This window comes from Gossypium hirsutum, chromosome A05 (assembly GCF_007990345.1).
Source record: "Gossypium hirsutum isolate 1008001.06 chromosome A05, Gossypium_hirsutum_v2.1, whole genome shotgun sequence".
In the NCBI taxonomy this organism is placed as follows: Eukaryota; Viridiplantae; Streptophyta; class Magnoliopsida; order Malvales; family Malvaceae; genus Gossypium; species Gossypium hirsutum.
The window spans coordinates 29,752,485-29,771,099 of NC_053428.1; the positions used below are offsets into that span (position 1 = coordinate 29,752,485).

Below are 18,615 nucleotides of genomic sequence, written 5' to 3' on the forward strand. Positions count from 1 at the left end.
CATGATTAGAGTCCTAGCTAATAACTTTTGATAAGTTTTGAATTGTTTTTCAATGGTCGTCAATAATTCTTAGCCATTCTCATAATGCTCAATTGAGCCACGAACATCAGTAGGAACCTTACTCTTTATGAACATGATATTTAAGCAATCATATCGCTCCCATTTTTCATACATAGTAAGATCAACCTGAGTGTTGGTTTCAGTAATATGTGGCTCAGATTTCCTTATGGCATAGTCATTGTCCAAACACCCCAATTGGAGAAGAATACTCTCATTCCAAAACTTAAAACTCTCACTTGTTAATTCAGAGATATCTATTTTATTATCAAACATATTCAGAGGTTGTAAAACTGCAAAATGAATGAACATAAATGCTTAACAAAAATTTGAGGCAAACATAAATCATAATTTTCCAATGCAAATTATGTAAATAATGAATCTAGTGTCATAAAAATTGTTTGTGGACTAAAATTTTAATTCAATTAGATCCATTTTATGATAGAATTATTTACTATCCTTTTTTATAAAAAAAATTAAATTAATTTTCATAACTCCTGTGGGAAACTATAAAAAGTCATATAATAATTTTATCTTAATAAATTATGCAATGGAATTTAATACATATGCTTTCCATATGTGATTTTTTAACTTTAATAAATTTATTTAACTAAAGATGTTGTGGCTAGTCTTTAACTAAATAAAATTATGAAAATTACTTAGCTAGATATTAATCCTTAAACTTTATTCAAGATTGTTGCTGAGTTATTATGCAACATCTATTGTCTATATACTTACTACAATAAATAATTTCATTTAATTAAAGTTGTTGTGGCTTATTCTCTAATTGAATAAAATTATTTATATCCCTAGACATATATTCTAAAGTTTTGTTGCTAAATACCTTATGCAATAAGTTTAAAATTTTTATGCACCTAAAAAATGTAACTAATAACAAATTTCTAAAATTTTTCACTAAATTATTTATAATATAATTAGTTTTAGAAATTTCACTTTAATAAAATCCAATGATTTTGCACAAAAGTTTGCAATAAAGATTCTCAAAAAAAAAAAAATTAAAATAATAATTCAAAGAAACATGACATCAAAAATTTCCTTCCAAATTTGTGTACCATATGATTAGAAAAAACCGCTACATAAGCGCGGTGTGACAATGCTGCTTGACAATGATTATTTTTCTAGTATAGAATGACACCAAGTACAAGCATATCTTATAATATTTTAGATAAATTAAAATTTAAAATTTAAAATATATTCCAACAACAGGAGTTATTCTCTTTTGTTAAAAAATCACTTTATTCTCGAAATTCGATGTCATTGTTAGGGATTTAACTTCTTAATCCTTTCTTTGAGAGGATATTGAGATTCGATCATATATGCAAATAATGTTTGAATAACATTATTAAACAACTTCAAACCTCATTATAATTGTGTTGAAAAAAGTAGGAATGTTAGTTAGTCAATTGTTAATATAGTTGATTAGATGTTAAATATGGTTGGCAGGTTAGAAACGTTACTTAGCATTCTATTAGTTGTAGCTTACTATATATGAACAGGCTTGTAACCTTATTCTGTGAATGAATTCAACCATTTCTATTGTTTGGATTCTTTATTTCCATGTGCATCTACTCATCGCTTGTTTAGTTGCCTACTAGTAAGTTTGTCCTTATTTCTTATATGGGTACCTATGCCTTATCACTCTCATACAAGCTTACCAATGTCTTTTATGTCCCTAACTTTCACTTGAATTTGATTTCTACTTGAAATTTACCTGAGACTTACATTTTTATAAGATATTTACAGTGGACTGGTGAAGGGGATTGGTAGGGAGCAACATGCTCTTTATCTACTCTTACCACATTTGTCTTCAACTCAGGCTACACCTTCAATTTCATTTTTTTTTGCCCACAAATGATACATCATTTCTTTAACATATACGTTTTGGTTACGCTTTCGTATCTAAAATGAACCATTTGCATCATAACCCTTTAAACACTAATTATATTCATCTTTGTCATGTTTCTCTGCTAGCTAAATAAACATATTTAGTATTTCCCACTAGTCATTCTCGAGCTGAGTCACCATTTTCCTTAGTTCATATTGATTTGCAAGGGCCTTATAAAATTTTAACGCATGTTGACCATTGTTACTTTCTTACGATTGTTGATGATTATACTTGGGCAACTTGAACTTATCTTCTTAAACTTAAAAGTGATGTTATTGTTGCTTTAAAACAATTTATCACCTTGGTTAACACTTAATTTCCTATTGTTATAAAAGTAGTTTACCCACTTCCTTTGGCTTCTAGTTTACCCATTGACCGACCTATTCGATTATCACATTCTTTTACTATTTCATCATCATCTTCTCCTATCTCGTCCCCACATGTTTCTAAGTAAGATATTGTTCATCTTGTTCTTGTTGCTCGATTTGGCTGGCCCTTGTTTCTGATGAACGCCTATAGTGCCTTTCTATAGGGTGAATTGCATGAGGAAGTGTACATGTGGTACATGTGATACATGGATGGATGGTGTGAAATTTAGTCAACTTGTCAATTTTCAAGCTAAAAAAGATTAGTTAAATTGTGATAAATTTTTAGATGAGATCTAGGCAGTTGTGAGTTGAGATGTTTGCATAACGTTTGAAGAGTTATCTCTTAGCTTCCAAACGTATTTTGAATCACTTAATTTTGAGTTCAATAACTTAAGTTATGACCGTCTTAGTAAATACTGCGCAAGTAAAATTTTTGGAGGAGATTATTACGGTAAATTACAAGTTTCAGGGTTTAATTCAAGTTTAAATCATATTAAGTTTGATTTTTAGGCATAATTTTTATTATATATGAGCCCAATATTGTATATATTATGTTTCTTAGTCAACAAGAAAGTTTAGGTTTGCTAAAACTACCTCATATTTCGATTAATTGGAGTTTTATTATACTTAAAAATTTTATTTTGATGTAATTAACTAGCCTATATTATGGCCTTTTAATTATTCATTATAGAGATACCTTAATTCATAAATTTCAACTTTTTGAGTTATTTATTTTAGAAGTAGGTTTTCTTCTTGGTTTTGAAATCGTGGGAGAACTCTTCACCTTTCAATGTACTAGGGTTTGACCTTAGGGGATTAGTTAGAGTTATATGTAGAGCTTGTTGAAGATCAGTTTTCAAAAGGTTTCATAGGACATCGACTTTTCATCACTATTGGTTGTTTTTATTAAAGCTTTGCTCTTCAAAGGGGACAATCTTTCTATCATCCATCTTTTTTTTTTCTTCTATTCTTCATCTTTCAATTTGCCAAGGATTATTTCTTGGAGAGTTAATTCAAGCCATTAATTGAATTTTTTGAGATTTATGTCTCAAAGGGTTCAATTAGACACTTATCTCCATGACTTTTCCCGAGGATTTTCATAATCAGGGGGAGGCACGGGTGTATTGATTGCAAAATCCTTATATGGTTTGAAGCATGCCTCTCGACAATGAAATATAGAACTTTCTGAAGCTCCTATTTGCTATAGTTATGTTCAAACTAAACATGATTACTCTTTGTTTACTTAGAGAAAGATAAATTAGTTGTCATGCTGATAACCAGAAATGGTAGAGACCTTTTAGCTAAACTTAAAAGAATTTTGCATCCCAATTTCAAAAGGAACGATTTGGGCATCTCAAGTATTTCTTGGTATTGAGGTTGTACAATCTAAGGCTGGTATTATGTTGAATCAACGAAAATATGCTCTAAAGTTGATTCATGATACAAAGTTGAGGGGAGCTAAAACGACAATCACCCCTTTGGAACAGAATTAGAAGTTGACATCGTATGAGTATGGTGAATTAATAGAAGAAAAGTCTAATGATGATGAGTATGCCGATGTTGCTCACTATTAAAGGCTTATTAGGTGCTTGTTGTACTCAACACACTCTTAGTCAATTTATGTATTGTTCAAAGAAGTCACATTATATTCTTGTGTTGATGTGAAAATTCCTTAAACTAGTATTTTCGATTCATTATACCGATATGGTTTTGTTTTTATTTTAAATCAGAAGTTAGTATAAAATCCCATTAAACCTTAAAATTGGACTGGTTTTACTTTTTTAAAAAGAACGATATATTATAAAATAAAAAAGTTAAATTATATCTATATACATTGATATGATAAGAATGCATTAGTTATAGATACGAACAAAATATGTTTAACATGCATTAAAAGGCATCGTGGTTCATTGGTTCTAGATGCGAACAAATTATGTTTAACATGCATTAAAAGGCATAACGGTTCTTAAGGATTAGTTTCTATAACCTGAAAAATGATAAAGCATAGTTCTTTACCAATTTTATTTGTATTTGGTTTTCTATGATCCAATTATGGGAGACAAGTGAGGTGTAGGCTTATCGTACTTTTTCCGGTGGCTTTGTAATTTTTGAGAAAAGTTTTGAGTCAATTTCAAGATTTTAATCAATATCATTGATATATAAATTAACTACATTATTTCTTACAAGGAAAGCCATGATAATTTTCAGGGAATCTCTGTTTGACTTCGACTTCCTTTAAATTAAATATTTAATTAGATAAACATAAATTATAAAAGTCCTTTTTGTCATAGACCTTCAAACTGATAACATGATAATTGCAACAATAATTCAGCGAAATTGACTAAAAAATGCTTCTATAGATACAAATAATCTCCAATTCTCCGCGTTAATTAGATAAACATAAATAATAAAGTCCTTTTTATCATAGACCTTTAACCTGATGACATGATAATTGCAACAACAATTCAGTGAAATTGACTAAAAAATGTGATATTGATACAAATAATCTCTAATTCTCAGGGAATTTAAATAAAAGTCCTTGTTGTCATAGACCTTCAAACCAATATATATTAATTTTTACAATTTCTAGTTTGAACACTAATGATCATTACTATGTGTATAAATTAGTTTTGTTTTACTTCCTCTGGTTTCTATATGTAACGCTTTTTTGGTGCCAGGTGTCATAGTAGCTACCTTACTCATGCTTGGTGTTCTTCATGCTCGACGGCTCTACGATGACAAGAAGGTATAAATTTGCTTATTATATCAACTATTTGGTGCATTGCATGCTATTAATTCTTATATGTTAGGACAATGCTAGTTTCTGGCTGTTATTGATATACAAGTATTATTGATAGTAGGTTGAAGAAGCACGGCAGAAAGGGATTGTACTGTGTAATATGGTTGAAGCCAGGAGACTATCATTGCATACATTCACTAGTTTTATTGGAATGTTGTTGTTTAACGACATTTTCCAGTGAGTTTCTTTGTACAATGATAGTATCAAATGAAATCATTTGATCTGCTGCATATTTCGTAGGCTGCTTATTTCCTAGGAATGAACATACCGTAGGAATAATCAAAAACCTTTATGTGGAGAACGAAAGGATAAATCTAATATGTCAACAACTTAAAATGCCCTCTACGTACTTTGCAGATTTTTTTATATAATTCTATGGTCTCAATACGTGCAAATTGTTGGATTAAAAGATGCAACTAGGGAAAGGATAAAACAAGCCAATGCCATGATATCTGAAAGAATATGATGATTTGGAGAGTTTTGAGCTTACATTCAAGCCAATTTCTCTGAATTGCTGTTGCAATTTTCCTGTCAACTAATATTAGTTAAGTGGCAATGCCCTTTTGTACCTTGAACCTTAAAAAATCAAATATCTTATTTAAACAACATATTTAGACAACAAATACATTATGTTCTTTGTATTTAGACAGCAGATACATTATGTTCTTCAATTGGAATCCTTCTTTATTGGAATCTTTCTTTTGACACCATAATTTGTATTTATATTTATTTAAGTTCATTAAGAAAAAGTTTTAATTATGTCAAATTAAAATTTTATTAATTAGTTCAGTTTGTTAATGTAATAAAAATTTTATAAATTATCATTTTCAAAAATAATTTTTTAGAAATAATTTTTAAAGAAACAAATACAACCTAACAGAATCAAATTAAAGGCTAAAGCTGAGTTTAAAATAACATTAATTTTTAGATAATTCCTTTTTTACATCCATTGTTTTTTAATAAATGTCCTATACAAACACAATCATATTCGTCTAGAAAGATAATACAAACCGAAGTTTACTTGCCCCAAATCGAATGATAATGGTAATTCATGAAAATTCAAGTGGGATGGTTTAGTTGTTTGGCTTCTTGGAAAACTTTTAATGGCTTTTATTGTAACAACAAATTACCAAGAAATGCACCCAACGCTTTTCTTGGAAATAAAGTGGATTTTCAATTATGAAGAAGAATCCAAATAGAGATTCAAAGAAAATTATCATGGTTATCATGGTTTTTATTGTAAGAACAAGTTACCAAGTAATGCAACTGATTTATATATCAATGATATTGATTAGAATCTTGAAATTGATCTAAAAATTTTCTCGAAAATAAAGTCGATTTTCAATTATGAAGAAGAGGAAGAGAAAGAAGAAGTTAAAAAATTGATTTGTTTTTTATTCTATTAGAGCAAATTAAAGCTAGTAGATGGGAGTACGATGAGCCACAATATGGAACAACAAATACAGAAAATTGGAAAAGAACTTTGTAATTAGTTTAGTAGTAGTAGTTTAAATAGACTAATTACAACTACGAATCTCATGTTCAACATATTTTGTTTGCATCTATGACCAATGCATTCTTATCGCATTCTTATCGTATCTTTGTGTTTAAATTTTAATGCAACTTCAAGATAATCAAAGTACTAAATTTTAATGCAACTTCAAAATAATTAATGTACTAAATTTTAATGCAGATCGTTTACGCTCATGAATATATCTAGTTAAATTTAAGGTTTAATGGGATTTTATACCAAATTCTCATCTAACACAAAAATAGTTTAAACATATTAATTTGAACATTAATAATCATTACCAAATGATTGAATAATATTAATCATATCAATATATATTATTTTTTACGATTTCTAATTTGAACACTAATAATAAATTGACAGTTCCCATGCTCCTGCTTAAAGATCTTTTTTTAGGACATTCCAGTTTGGCTGCGCCCGCATGTGTATAGAGCATAGGCTTGTGCTTTCCACTCAAGTATATTTACCTCATAACTTTTTCCTTCTCATTTTCTTTTAGATCACTTTTGTCTATTGATGAGATAAATGCACAGTCAACTAATGAAGAATAGCTTATGATGTGGTATTGTGGTTTGCATTTAGGACCTATAAGAAGCAGCTTTCCTCTTGAAGAATATGTATGTTTAAGGGATTTCTTTGTTCGTTACAGGCCTATCAACCCTAATCCCTATAGTTTGTAACTGGTAACGTGAGCATCTTGGACATGGTAATATTTTCATTTGTGTCACTCTGAAGTATTGCTAAGCAGGTCAGTCCCGTGGATGGTACTATTCTTAGATTTGGGAAGTTGAATAGTGCAGCGGCTATGATTGACCGAGTCAAAGGGTTCTTCTATTTTGTTTTATATTTTGTAGGTCGCTTGTATTCCGTGAATGAACATGCTACAAGAACAATCAACAACCTTTATCTGGAGAATGAAAGGGTAAATCTAATGTGTGAACTAGAGGTGTTCATGGGCCGGGCCGGGTTCGGGTCAGGCTCAACTAAAAAATCATGCCTATTTATTGGGCTCGGGCCGGGCAGGGCCGGGCCTAAAAAATGGGCCTAAAATTTTATCCAAGTCCAACCTGGATAAAAATACTAAAACCTGGGCCTGGCCCAGCCCGGCCGTATTAATTTTTATATTATTTTTAAATATATATAATACATCAAAAATACAAAAAATATCAAAATAAATATTTCCCAACAAATTAAAAATAAATTTTAAAAAATATGTAGACTTAAATAACACTAAGATAAATGCAACTTAACAAGCAAATGCTTCTAAAATAATAAAAAAATTAACAAATACCTTTAAAATAATAAAAAATTAACAATAAAATAAATTTTACACAATATCCAAATAATAACAACAAAATAATAGCAACATAATAGTAAAATAGTAGCAAAATAGGAAGAAAACAACAAAAAAATAACATTCAAAAATTAAAAAAAAAATATGCAGATTTTTTTTGTCATTTAGTGATTTGGGCCAGGCCGACCGGGCCTGGGCTAAAAATACCTTACCCGAGGCCCGACCTATTTTTTAAACGGGCCTTATTTTTTTGTCCAAGCTCATTTTTCAGGCCTATATTTTTGCCCAAACCCTCCCACATTTCGGGCGGGCCTTCAGGCCGGGCCGGGTAACTCGGCCATGCACACCTCTAGTGTGAGCAAGCCGACTACGTAGTTTGTAGATGTTCTTATATGATTCTATGGTGTTGCATCATAGTTTATAGATTTTCTATGGTGTCGATGTGTGCAATTGGTTGGATTAAAAGATGCAACTTGCTGCTTGTTTTATTTTTTTAGTCAATTTCACTGAATTACTGTTGCAATTTTCAAAGTGAATGTTGTTACTAAGTTTAAATTCTTTATTCTGTAATCATTATTTTGAAAGTTATAATTCTTTATTTCATAATCATTACTTTTAAAATTTTAAATTGAACTAATAAATTTATTTAACTAATAAAACCTATTCGATAAAAAATATTATCAATGCAGATATAATTATTTTTTTAATAATTTTATTATACAAGTACTTACTGAAATTCCTTTTACAACAAAGAAAAGAATTGAGTCACCGGTGCACACAATTATATATTCTATTAACTACTACTAAACTAATTACAAAGTTATTTGTCAATTTTCTTTGCATTTCTTCTATGATTCAACTATGGTAGGCAAGCAAGGTGTAGGATCATTATACTACTATCCAGTGATAACTTCTTTCCCCTCCTCTTCATCATCATTGAAAATTGACTTTATTTTCGAGAAAAGTTTTAGGTTGATTTCAAGATCTCAATCAATATCATCAATATATAAATCAATTGAATTACTTGGTAATTTGTTTTTACAAGAAAAGCCATAATAATTTTTTGAGAATCTCTGTTTAGTTTCTTGGAAAACTTTTAAAGCAGCTGAATCATCCTACTCGAATACTTTATTAGTCTTAAACAAACTATTCTTCTCATAAACAAATCTTTGAATTATTCCACTCGAATACTTTATCAGTATTAAACAAATTATTCTTTACCTCAACAAATCTTTTCCATTTATCAGTCTTAAACAAATTTTTAAAAAAATTATTCTTCACATTAACAAATCTTTTCCATGATATTGCAGATAATGACTTGCATAATTTTTTCTCCCATGCAGGCAATGATTTCCATGAATTATTGGTCTTCTGATTTGAGATGAATAAACTTCTGTCTGTAGTAATTTTCTTGACGATTATAATAGGACATGGAGTCTAAGTGATAAAGTACATACAATTATATGTTCAAAGTGATCAGGTACATAAAGAAAAATCCTGGTCGAGGGTTGTTTTTTCCAACAGGTGGTTTACAGCTGATGGTTGTGATTTTGATTGGGCATCAAGTCCCATGACGAGACAATCAGCATCGAGATTTTGTGTTAAGCTTAGGGATTCCTTGCTTTCATGGAAGTCAAAGAAGCAAGAAGCCGAGTATCGAAGTATGGCTTGAATAGTGGCTGAACTCGTGTGGTTAAGCAGCCTGCTTAAAGAACTTGGTGTTGAGCACAAGGAACCCATTATGTTGTATTGTGACAGTAACTAGCAACACAAATAGCTGCAAATCAAGTCTTCTACGAGACTAAACATATAGAAATAGACAACCACTTTATACGAGAAAAAAATACGTGGTGTAATTCAAACCAGGCATATCACAACAAAGGAACGACTAGCAGATATATTAACAAAAGGTCTGAGAGTTCAACAACATGAGTATCTATTATCCAAGTTGAGGGTGCGAGACATATATCACCCTCCAACTTGAAGGGGAGTGTAGGAATGTTAGTTGGTTGTTAAATATAGTGATTAGTTGTTAAATATGGTTAGGAGATTAGAAAAGTTAGTTAGCAGTCTGTTAGTAGTAGCTCACTGTATATAAACGAGCTTGTAACCTTATTCTGTGAATGAATTCAACCATTTTCGTTTATTTGCTTCTGTTTAGTTGCTCAAGAAACCATCGCGGGTCGACTCTCCAGTTTGTAGTCAGCAATTGAAAAAGGGAATCAAAATGCGTTAAAAGTATGTACTTCCCTTGCTTTGGCTAGACAATAAGAACTCAAAATCTTCGAAAGAAATTCGGTAAGGCCAAACATATCCTACTGGCTACTGCCTTCGGTCCTTACTTGCATGATAACAACGAAAATACTGACCACAAACTTATAAAATGGAAAACAAAGGGTATAGTTTAGATAGAAGAGTTTATGGGCTGTTTGTCGTTCACACTTTATATCTCTTCGGATTGTTAGGATCACCAGCACCAGTGTCAGAATCCACAACAGATGAGATGAAATCCTGCTTTCACATGTTCAATATTTCCCAGTATGAACCGGGGCCGGCACAGTATAAGATGTTTTATACCATTCACATTATCATCTCTAGGCTAAAAACCACTGAAGAACTCTGATGCTCATTTCTTCTCCAAGTTGCAATTTTTATAACCAGAGTAAAATCTTCGGTGGTAAAACAAATCTGAAGCTGTGAACTGTAAACTCTTTAATTTGTCAACCACAATTGCTACATGTACTGTGGGTTAGTGTGCGGACTAAGCATTTCCTTTCTTATCCTAATCCTTTTCTTTTATAAAATGACAGGGGCAAATGAATCAGTAATTCAAATGCTGGATACTTTGAAATGAGTTAGAACCAATTTCCATAACAGCAGATTTCAGAAACTCGTCATCGCCAACAACCAGTCGCAGTTTCTTAGTAAAATCACCCTTGGTCCCTGCTCCAGCCTGTGGTAAACAATTGAAAAAACAAAATTGAAAAGTGTTCATACTTCATAGGCAAATTCCGCTATAAGCAACAAGCAAAATCTTCATCTGATTAGAATGCAGCCTACTTACCCTATATGAACAGTATGAAGTTACTATTTCCTCGAATTTGGCAGGAGGAAGAGAGCCCCTCAACTTCCTTAACAATTTTTGAATGGAAAAAATTGGCCTCACTGGACCTACAAGAAAACAACCTCTTAACTTCTAAACCATATAAAGGAGAGAAGAAAAAAGAACCAAAGACACCGAGGAGAGTATAAAAGTTTACCATGCGTGTTACCCAAAGTTGTGAAACTCACAACACTTTCGGGAAGAATATACATGTTCGCATTATGTGACCATACTACATACCACCTTGGGTTGCTAGGATCATCAGAACCAGTATCAAAATTCACACTTGATGAGAGATATTGTTGAGATCCAGCTTCCACTTTCTCAATATTTCCCAATATAACTCGGCACAGAATAAGATGTCTCACACCATTTTCATCTGCATCAGCTAGAATTGCACTGTAACAGTTAATCCAACATTAGAACAGATCAAAATAACAGTATAAAAGTTAAAATTACCCAAAAGTAAGCATGAAAAAACCGTGCAGCTTTTAGGCCAAACCAAGCAATACCTCGTAGTTTGACTACAAGTCTCCAATAATGTAGTAAGGAGTAGTTAAAATTATCAATGTGAACTGATCATGATTAAGTTGTTTTTTCCTCCTTGAGATCAACTGGTATAAGGAAAGGAGACTCTATGAACCTCTCTATTTAAGTATTCAACAACAATCATGAGATTATAAGGAAATCATGCACACTAGCTAAAAAAAGAAAAGCATATTTTCAAGCCAAACGGAACCACTATTTAGAGTTCATCGTCATAATTATATATCTCAAACTTGTACACATCTTTTTTGAAACAGCAGTACAGGGGTTCTAGCAACTAGACTGTATCTCGAAGGCAAGCCAAAAATTGGCATTGTACCAACTTGACTTGAATTACTACTGAAGCTAAGTTGATTTCAATCTAGAACTAAATGGTGACCGAGCCAATACTGAGCCACTAAAGTAAAACTAGGCAGTTAACTGGAAAAGGAAAACGTAATGAATTACCTCAAGTGTGGCAACTCTACGGGAGACAGATAAACGCCATTCCCGTAAACATCAATAGGAGTAACCTTATTGGGCAACCCAAAACCATAAGCCAAAACACTTCCCACAACCTTGGCGGAAGCCCCATACCACGCATAAGTCACATTTGAAGTGCCTCTTTCAGCCTTAGTAATCTCAATCTGTTTCTGGAAAATTACAAGCCTTGCCTTATCCAAATGCGTTTCCCAATTGCACTGATAAATCGAAGTAACGCTAGCTCCATTATCTACCCTCCTTATTCCGTCAAAGAAATGGTTATAAACGACCATATACTCTCTCTCTGTTTCTTTCAACCTTTTCGCATTAGGCCATTCAACAGTTCTAATCACATTTACTCCCACGGCTTTGTCAGAGGAACTTTCTGACCCATCAACTTGCTTTCTTTCCGAAGAAGTTCGATCAATTTTACTCACAATATCAATCTCAGGAGTGCGATTATTCTTCTTTTTGCAGTCGCAGTTGATATCATCATCCCTTTCGTTTTCATATTCAGATTTGCACAAGTCTTCATTGCAGAAAAACACGTTGGGGAAAAAACACTTGCCATCTTCATCGATCCAAGCAACTGACCGCCAATTTCCTGTCGAGTAATTGATCTGCTGCATCCTCTTAAAATCAATTATATACTTTGCACCGTCGATCACTGCTTCAATAATTGGTTTCCGCTCCAAGAAACCTGTACGCACCGTTTGTAAATCATCGTCCGAGAAATTCAACCAAGAACCACAGCGATAGTACATGAACCGCGACGGAACCGCGCTCCGTTCGAAATTCGCATTGTTCTGCGAGAAAATTCGTCTCGAACAACAAGACCGAATGCGGCAGTAGCAGCCACCGCTGCCGCGTTTCCTTGAACTGGAAGGTGAGGAGAACGATGGCTCCGGAGGAGGAATCCCAATGGCTTCCACCATATCGTTCATTTGCGCCGCCGTTGATTTCTTTTCCCTTGAAAGTTGAAAAGTTTCAAAAATTAAAAATCGTTTACAATTCTCAAAGTACTTCAAAGGAAAGAAAATTTTCCACAAACGAAAAAACACCACTCCTACTGGTCTGGTAGGATTGGAAGAGAAAATCATTTAAGCGCGCGGAGAGTTCCTTGGAAATTACAAAATTAGGTCCATGTGTCAAGAGACGTTTAGGGCCGAATGGCGGGGAATGTATAAGGGCGTTTTGGGTTAAATTAAGGCAGTTATGGATTTCGGGGCTCGCAATATACCTTGGATATCGATGAATACTTAAGAATTAACTAAGCTGGCTAATTGCTACTCCTTTTATGGTTGATAAGTTTCGTTTATTAATATTTAATCTCTTTTTTGTTTGTTAGTAAAATATTTTTTGGAAAATAATTTTTGAAAAGTGATTTATTTTTCTGGTGTTTGAATAAATTTGTATAAAATATTTTCTGCTGTTTGACAGATTTACTGAAAATATTTTATAAAAGTTATTTTAAATGAAATAAATATATATTTAAGAATTTATTATTAAATCTTCTTAACCTTTAGTTATTCAAGTTCTTTTTTCATATGGAATATTATTTTTTTCACATGTTTTAATTATTGATTAATTATAAATTAATCACAATTGGTAACTTTTAGCTATTCATACAACTTGCTTTTGAGGAAAAAAAAGGAAAAAATTTCACTTATTTTAGAGAAGTCTTATTTTTTACAAAAATTTTTACTTATCTTTATTATTGCATATTTAAATTTGTACTCATTATTCTTTATTTTATATCTAAAAATTATAAAACATGTGTTAAATAACATAAAATTATTACAATAGTAACTAAAAATAGCATAAATTTATTACCTTTTATTGAAACAATAACAGCTACCGTAACAGAACAAATTAGTCCACTGATAAAACTTATACAGTCTTAAAAATTTACACTGATTACACAATACAACCATCCTTATCATCATTCCATCAACCTCTCCTTAACCAATTTGAGAACAGCAGGTGCATCAACTGTGACCGCCACCTTCACTGATGGTTGATCGGACCATTCCGTAATTTCAACAAACCTGCTCAAATGCATCCCACTCAATAACGAACAATCATACATCATTACAGAATTTGAAGGGTACAACTGCATGTCTACACATTATATCTACTTTATCTCCAATCCAATCCAAGCACAACATCATTGCATAGAAAAAGCTTTCATATACAATTTGATTTCCATTGAACCTATTATCAAATTTCAGTAAAATATATTCAAATTAAGGATAGTAAATGTCAAAAATTTAGAAATGAAATTATTTTTCATCAATTACATAAATAAAAGTATATTATGATTATATATACCATTTAATAGCTAGTATTAATTTTTAACCAGTCACATGATTTATTTTCAGAAACATGAGTAAATGGCAAGCAGGATGTGAAGCATTGCCTGCTCACTCTCAAGCCAGACCCTGCTTTATATTTTGATTATCTCTGCTTCTGAACCCTCTTGTCTCGTATTGGCAGCTCAATAGGCTTCTGAGCATCATGTGGATGGTCTGGACCCTTGAAAACCTTTAGGTGGTTAAACAATGCTCTACCAAGCTGAGGAAGGCAAATATTAGTGTTAGGTTAGGCAATAATTGATGTTGAACATCATGTACGCAGTATACAAAAGAAACAGCATATTGTTTCCTGGAGTAAACTTCTGGAACAGATTGCAACCAATGGATTCAATGTAAAAGCCAATACAAGTCATTGTAATTATTGGCTTGAATTAGATTTATTCACTTTTATAAACCTTAACAAATGCACCCTACTAAGAACTATCATGATTGTATTCACAAACTGAGGTTGCTTAGCTTAAACTGCATGAAAAGCTTAGCAGTAGAATGAGAGTCAGACATGTAAAGAAACCAGGCACATGATGATACAAATAGATAAATTCCAAAGGGTTATGAGGATTTACTATCCCTTTAATAAGCAAACTAAATTAATGATAAAGGGATGGAAAAAATTATATCCATATACCAATTCATATTTAAAGTTATATGTTCCAAATTCTTCGCTTTCTCTAAAGTTCTTGTGTCCTACACCTATGTCTAACACATTCAAACATGGATATAATGATATAGCATTCCAAATATATGGAAAATACTTAGAAAAGGTTGAGCATAACTAGCACATACCTATGTCTGATACAGAAACCAAGTCAGGATAACATAGATCTACATATCATTAGTCTTTAGTTTGAAACCAATGAACTTACCCTTCATTTAGGAAGCATACCATGAACAGCGTGCTTAATAATTCTTTCAGGAATTATCCACTGCAGTTGGTTGAATGTTTCACTTTCATGCCACCTAGTCTTCCTGAATGCCTCCTGTAGAGCTTTTTGTGTCCTTTTCTTTCCAGATGCAACAACTTTTTTCAGCATTTACCTATTGAGTCAAAGTAGACCAAAAAACTTTAGGATTTATAAAACATAAAATAAACATATTGTAAGAAACCAGAAAGTAATATCAAAGCTCCCTCCCCTAAATTGCCAAATTACTATAAGGTGAATTATGATCCTTGAAGCAACCATATCTTTTTTCAGAATATATAGGCAACCAGATCCATACCAATAGCTACAGGTTTCTAGAAGAGAAAATTTGTTCATACAATAAAATTGCAAAATTATACCACTCAATCCAACTCTGTTACATTTTCTAGGGTCTGACAATAAGGCATACAATTTTTTAAGAAAGGAACTTCCAAAGAAATAACAAAACAAGCACTTTTTTATATTAGTATCCTTGTAAAAGAAATTGCTCAGACAAGTAGTTTATCATGATGAAAACAATGCCATCATACTATTATCCAGATATATAGAAATAAGCATTAAATCAATCGTATAGAAGCATCTTCAAATTTCATGTCTTCAAAATTTCTAGTATAAAGAATTTCCCATGATGTAAAGCATTTCATAACAGTTGAGTGATCGGTAAGACTAGAAGCAAACTCAACACAATATGAAACAACCAGAGAAAAGGAAAAAGAAATGACACACAAAATCATATAACTCCAAAACCTATGAGCTTACACACAGATTTGCTTGAGTTCCGTTTCAATCAATTACTTATATGTAGACACAAAGAACATCAAAAGCCCCGATCAAGACCCATAGACTTGTACTACTAATAGCAAATGCAGTCAACCAAAAAAACCTTTAATTTTGCATAATAGAACAGATTATAACCCAAAGAACGTGAGCAATTGTAACATGTAAATTTCAGAGCAGCCAACAGTTTCTCCATAGTCCAACCTCTTTTCAAGTTTCAACACCAAACTAGCAACAAACAACAGAAATGAGTTCTTATAAAGAAAACAACTCCTAAATTTAGTCTTAAAAAGACACCTAATGACCACAAAAGCCACATACCACTATCACAAAGGCTCCCAAATCCACACTAGGAGTATAAGTGGCCAAATTCTTTCCACGAATATGCACAGCAATTGTTGATGCCAGTCTTCCCAGAATTTTATCCGTAGCATCAACAATATACCATGTTTTTTTTTCTGTATTTTTGTTATATTTAGCTTTGGGATACCATGTATTGTTCCAAATGTCCTGCAAACAGAAAGAACATGACCCGAAATAAGTAATCAGTCATACTAAAAAGCAGAAACTAATCAAAACACTGTGAGAAGCAGACCAAGTTACATGTATTATCAAATTTCAGCAAAATATATTCAAATTAGGGATAGTAAATGTCAAAAATTTAAAGAGAAGACGATTGAAAATTTTCAATTTTGATGAGAAACTTGGGGGAATTTATCACAGATCAAAGCAAACTCTTACCAAAAAGGATGGGGGAAGGGGAAGGGGAAGGGAAGATCGTGTTGCTTCTTTCCCTAAAAATGTCTTACCGAAATAAAAATGGTAAGACATTTTTCTAAAGTAATGGCTTTGTTTTCCCATGTTTTGTAATTCATTTACTGGGGAAATTGTTTTCAGCTAAACAAACGCTGGAAAAGGCTGAAAAGCTTTTCCGGAAAATATTTTCCTCCCAAACAAATGGACCCTTAGTGTTTTCCACTATTATCAATAATTTATAATATTTTTGAATATTAATTAAGGTATATAATATTTAAATGAATTAAAATAATGATACATAAAATATAAATTAATCTAATTTTTATTTATATTTTTAAACAATTAATATAAATAAGGGGTTTTTACTTGAATAATATAAAAAATAAATAAATACAAAAATAGAATAACAATAATAATATTTACGGGAATAGACAAAATAAACAATGGAATACTGGTGCCGCCTGACCAATTGGCGGCACCACTTTATTTTTAAAAAATTGATTTTTTTTCGGGTGCAGCCTGATCAATTAGCGGCACTCATATTTAATACTGGAAAATGGGTTTTTTTTTAAACAGTATACAAAAAAATAATAATAATAATTTTTTATTGGTGCTGCCAATGTTGGCACCCAAAAAGTTTAAATTTTTAAAATTTTTTAAGCTGAAAAGAAAAAAGCTGGTGTTTTAAATTTTTTGGGGTATTAAAACACGGACCCGTGACTGACGGGTCACATCCACGTCAATTGTCAGGCTGGTGTCGCCGATCTGTTAAGTGGCGCCAGCCTAGTGGATGACGTGGATGTGCTCCATCAGTCGCAGGTCCGTGTTTTAAAACACGAAAAAAATTTAAAACACCGTGTTTTTTTTTCGTATACTGTTTAAAAAATAGTATTTTTTTGGTATTAAATATGAGTGCCACCAATTAATCAGGTTGCACTCGAAAAAAATAATTTTAAAAAATAAAATGGTGCCTCCGATTGGTCAAGCAGCACCGGTATTCCACTATTACTTTTGCCTATTCCCGTAAATATTATTTCTGTTATCCTATTTTTCATATTTATTTATTTTTTATATTATTCAAGTTAAAAACCCTAAATAAAGCATTTTTGTAATTTTTACTTCTAAACATAAAAGTTAAAAACATTTATCTTAACTTTTGTATTTGGGTGAAAAACTGTAACGCCTCAAAATTTATATTTTTGATTCTATTAGAATATAACACAACTACGTATCAGCTTTAGTAGTTAAGTATTCTGGGTGTGTATGAGAGGTATCAAGTTTAAGCCTTGCATTTGGTAAATTTTGATGTTTTTCTGAATAAAGCCTTAATCTGGTTCAGTAGGCTTATGTTTAATTGTTGTAAAACCATATCAAAATAGGCCTACTGGTTTGGTGTTTAAGGGGTGTTGATGTGCTTAGAGGTTTGGAGTTCGAGTCCCTGCGCAAGCAAGGGATTTATTTTTGCTGCTAGTGCTGTGTAGGAGTTTGAGTTTCAGTAAAATGTTGGCTAGTGGAGAGAATTAAGAGATTCAGGAGTATCCTATGATTTTCGGTTTTGCTATCTCTGTCGAATTCTTCCTGCTCTTTTGACATTTTTTCTTTCTCTTTTCACTTTTCTTTTGTAACGCCCCAATCTTTAGTGATTAAATTTGTGTGTTAGGTTGCATATTAGCTTGCTTGCTTTAATGGTTAAGTGTTCTGAGAAGCGTGAGAAGTTCTG

The 18,615-nt window shown here is 31.9% G+C and overlaps 1 protein-coding gene, 1 long non-coding RNA gene and 1 pseudogene across 2 annotated transcripts; 1 reads left to right on the forward strand and 2 right to left on the reverse strand.

Moving 5' to 3' along the window:
- Positions 1 to 4,383: 4,383 nt before the first annotated feature.
- On the forward strand, positions 4,384 to 9,628 carry LOC107960625 (phosphatidylserine decarboxylase proenzyme 1, mitochondrial-like; annotated as a pseudogene).
- A 59-nt stretch (positions 9,629 to 9,687) lies between these two features.
- On the reverse strand, positions 9,688 to 13,192 carry LOC107957539 (inactive poly [ADP-ribose] polymerase RCD1). The gene is made up of 4 exons (XM_016893072.2): positions 12,053 to 13,192; positions 11,217 to 11,458; positions 11,021 to 11,127; positions 9,688 to 10,909 (listed from the first exon to the last, which is right to left on the reverse strand). The coding sequence occupies exons 1-4, from the start codon at positions 13,165 to 13,167 to the stop codon at positions 10,778 to 10,780; spliced, it is 1,596 nt and encodes a 531-aa protein (XP_016748561.2). The 5' UTR covers positions 13,168 to 13,192; the 3' UTR covers positions 9,688 to 10,777.
- A 691-nt stretch (positions 13,193 to 13,883) lies between these two features.
- On the reverse strand, positions 13,884 to 17,104 carry LOC107957540 (uncharacterized). The gene is made up of 4 exons (XR_005926451.1): positions 16,881 to 17,104; positions 16,461 to 16,649; positions 15,306 to 15,477; positions 13,884 to 14,641 (listed from the first exon to the last, which is right to left on the reverse strand). It is a non-coding gene; the product is annotated as an uncharacterized lncRNA (long non-coding RNA).
- Between the last annotated feature and the right edge of the window lie 1,511 nt (positions 17,105 to 18,615).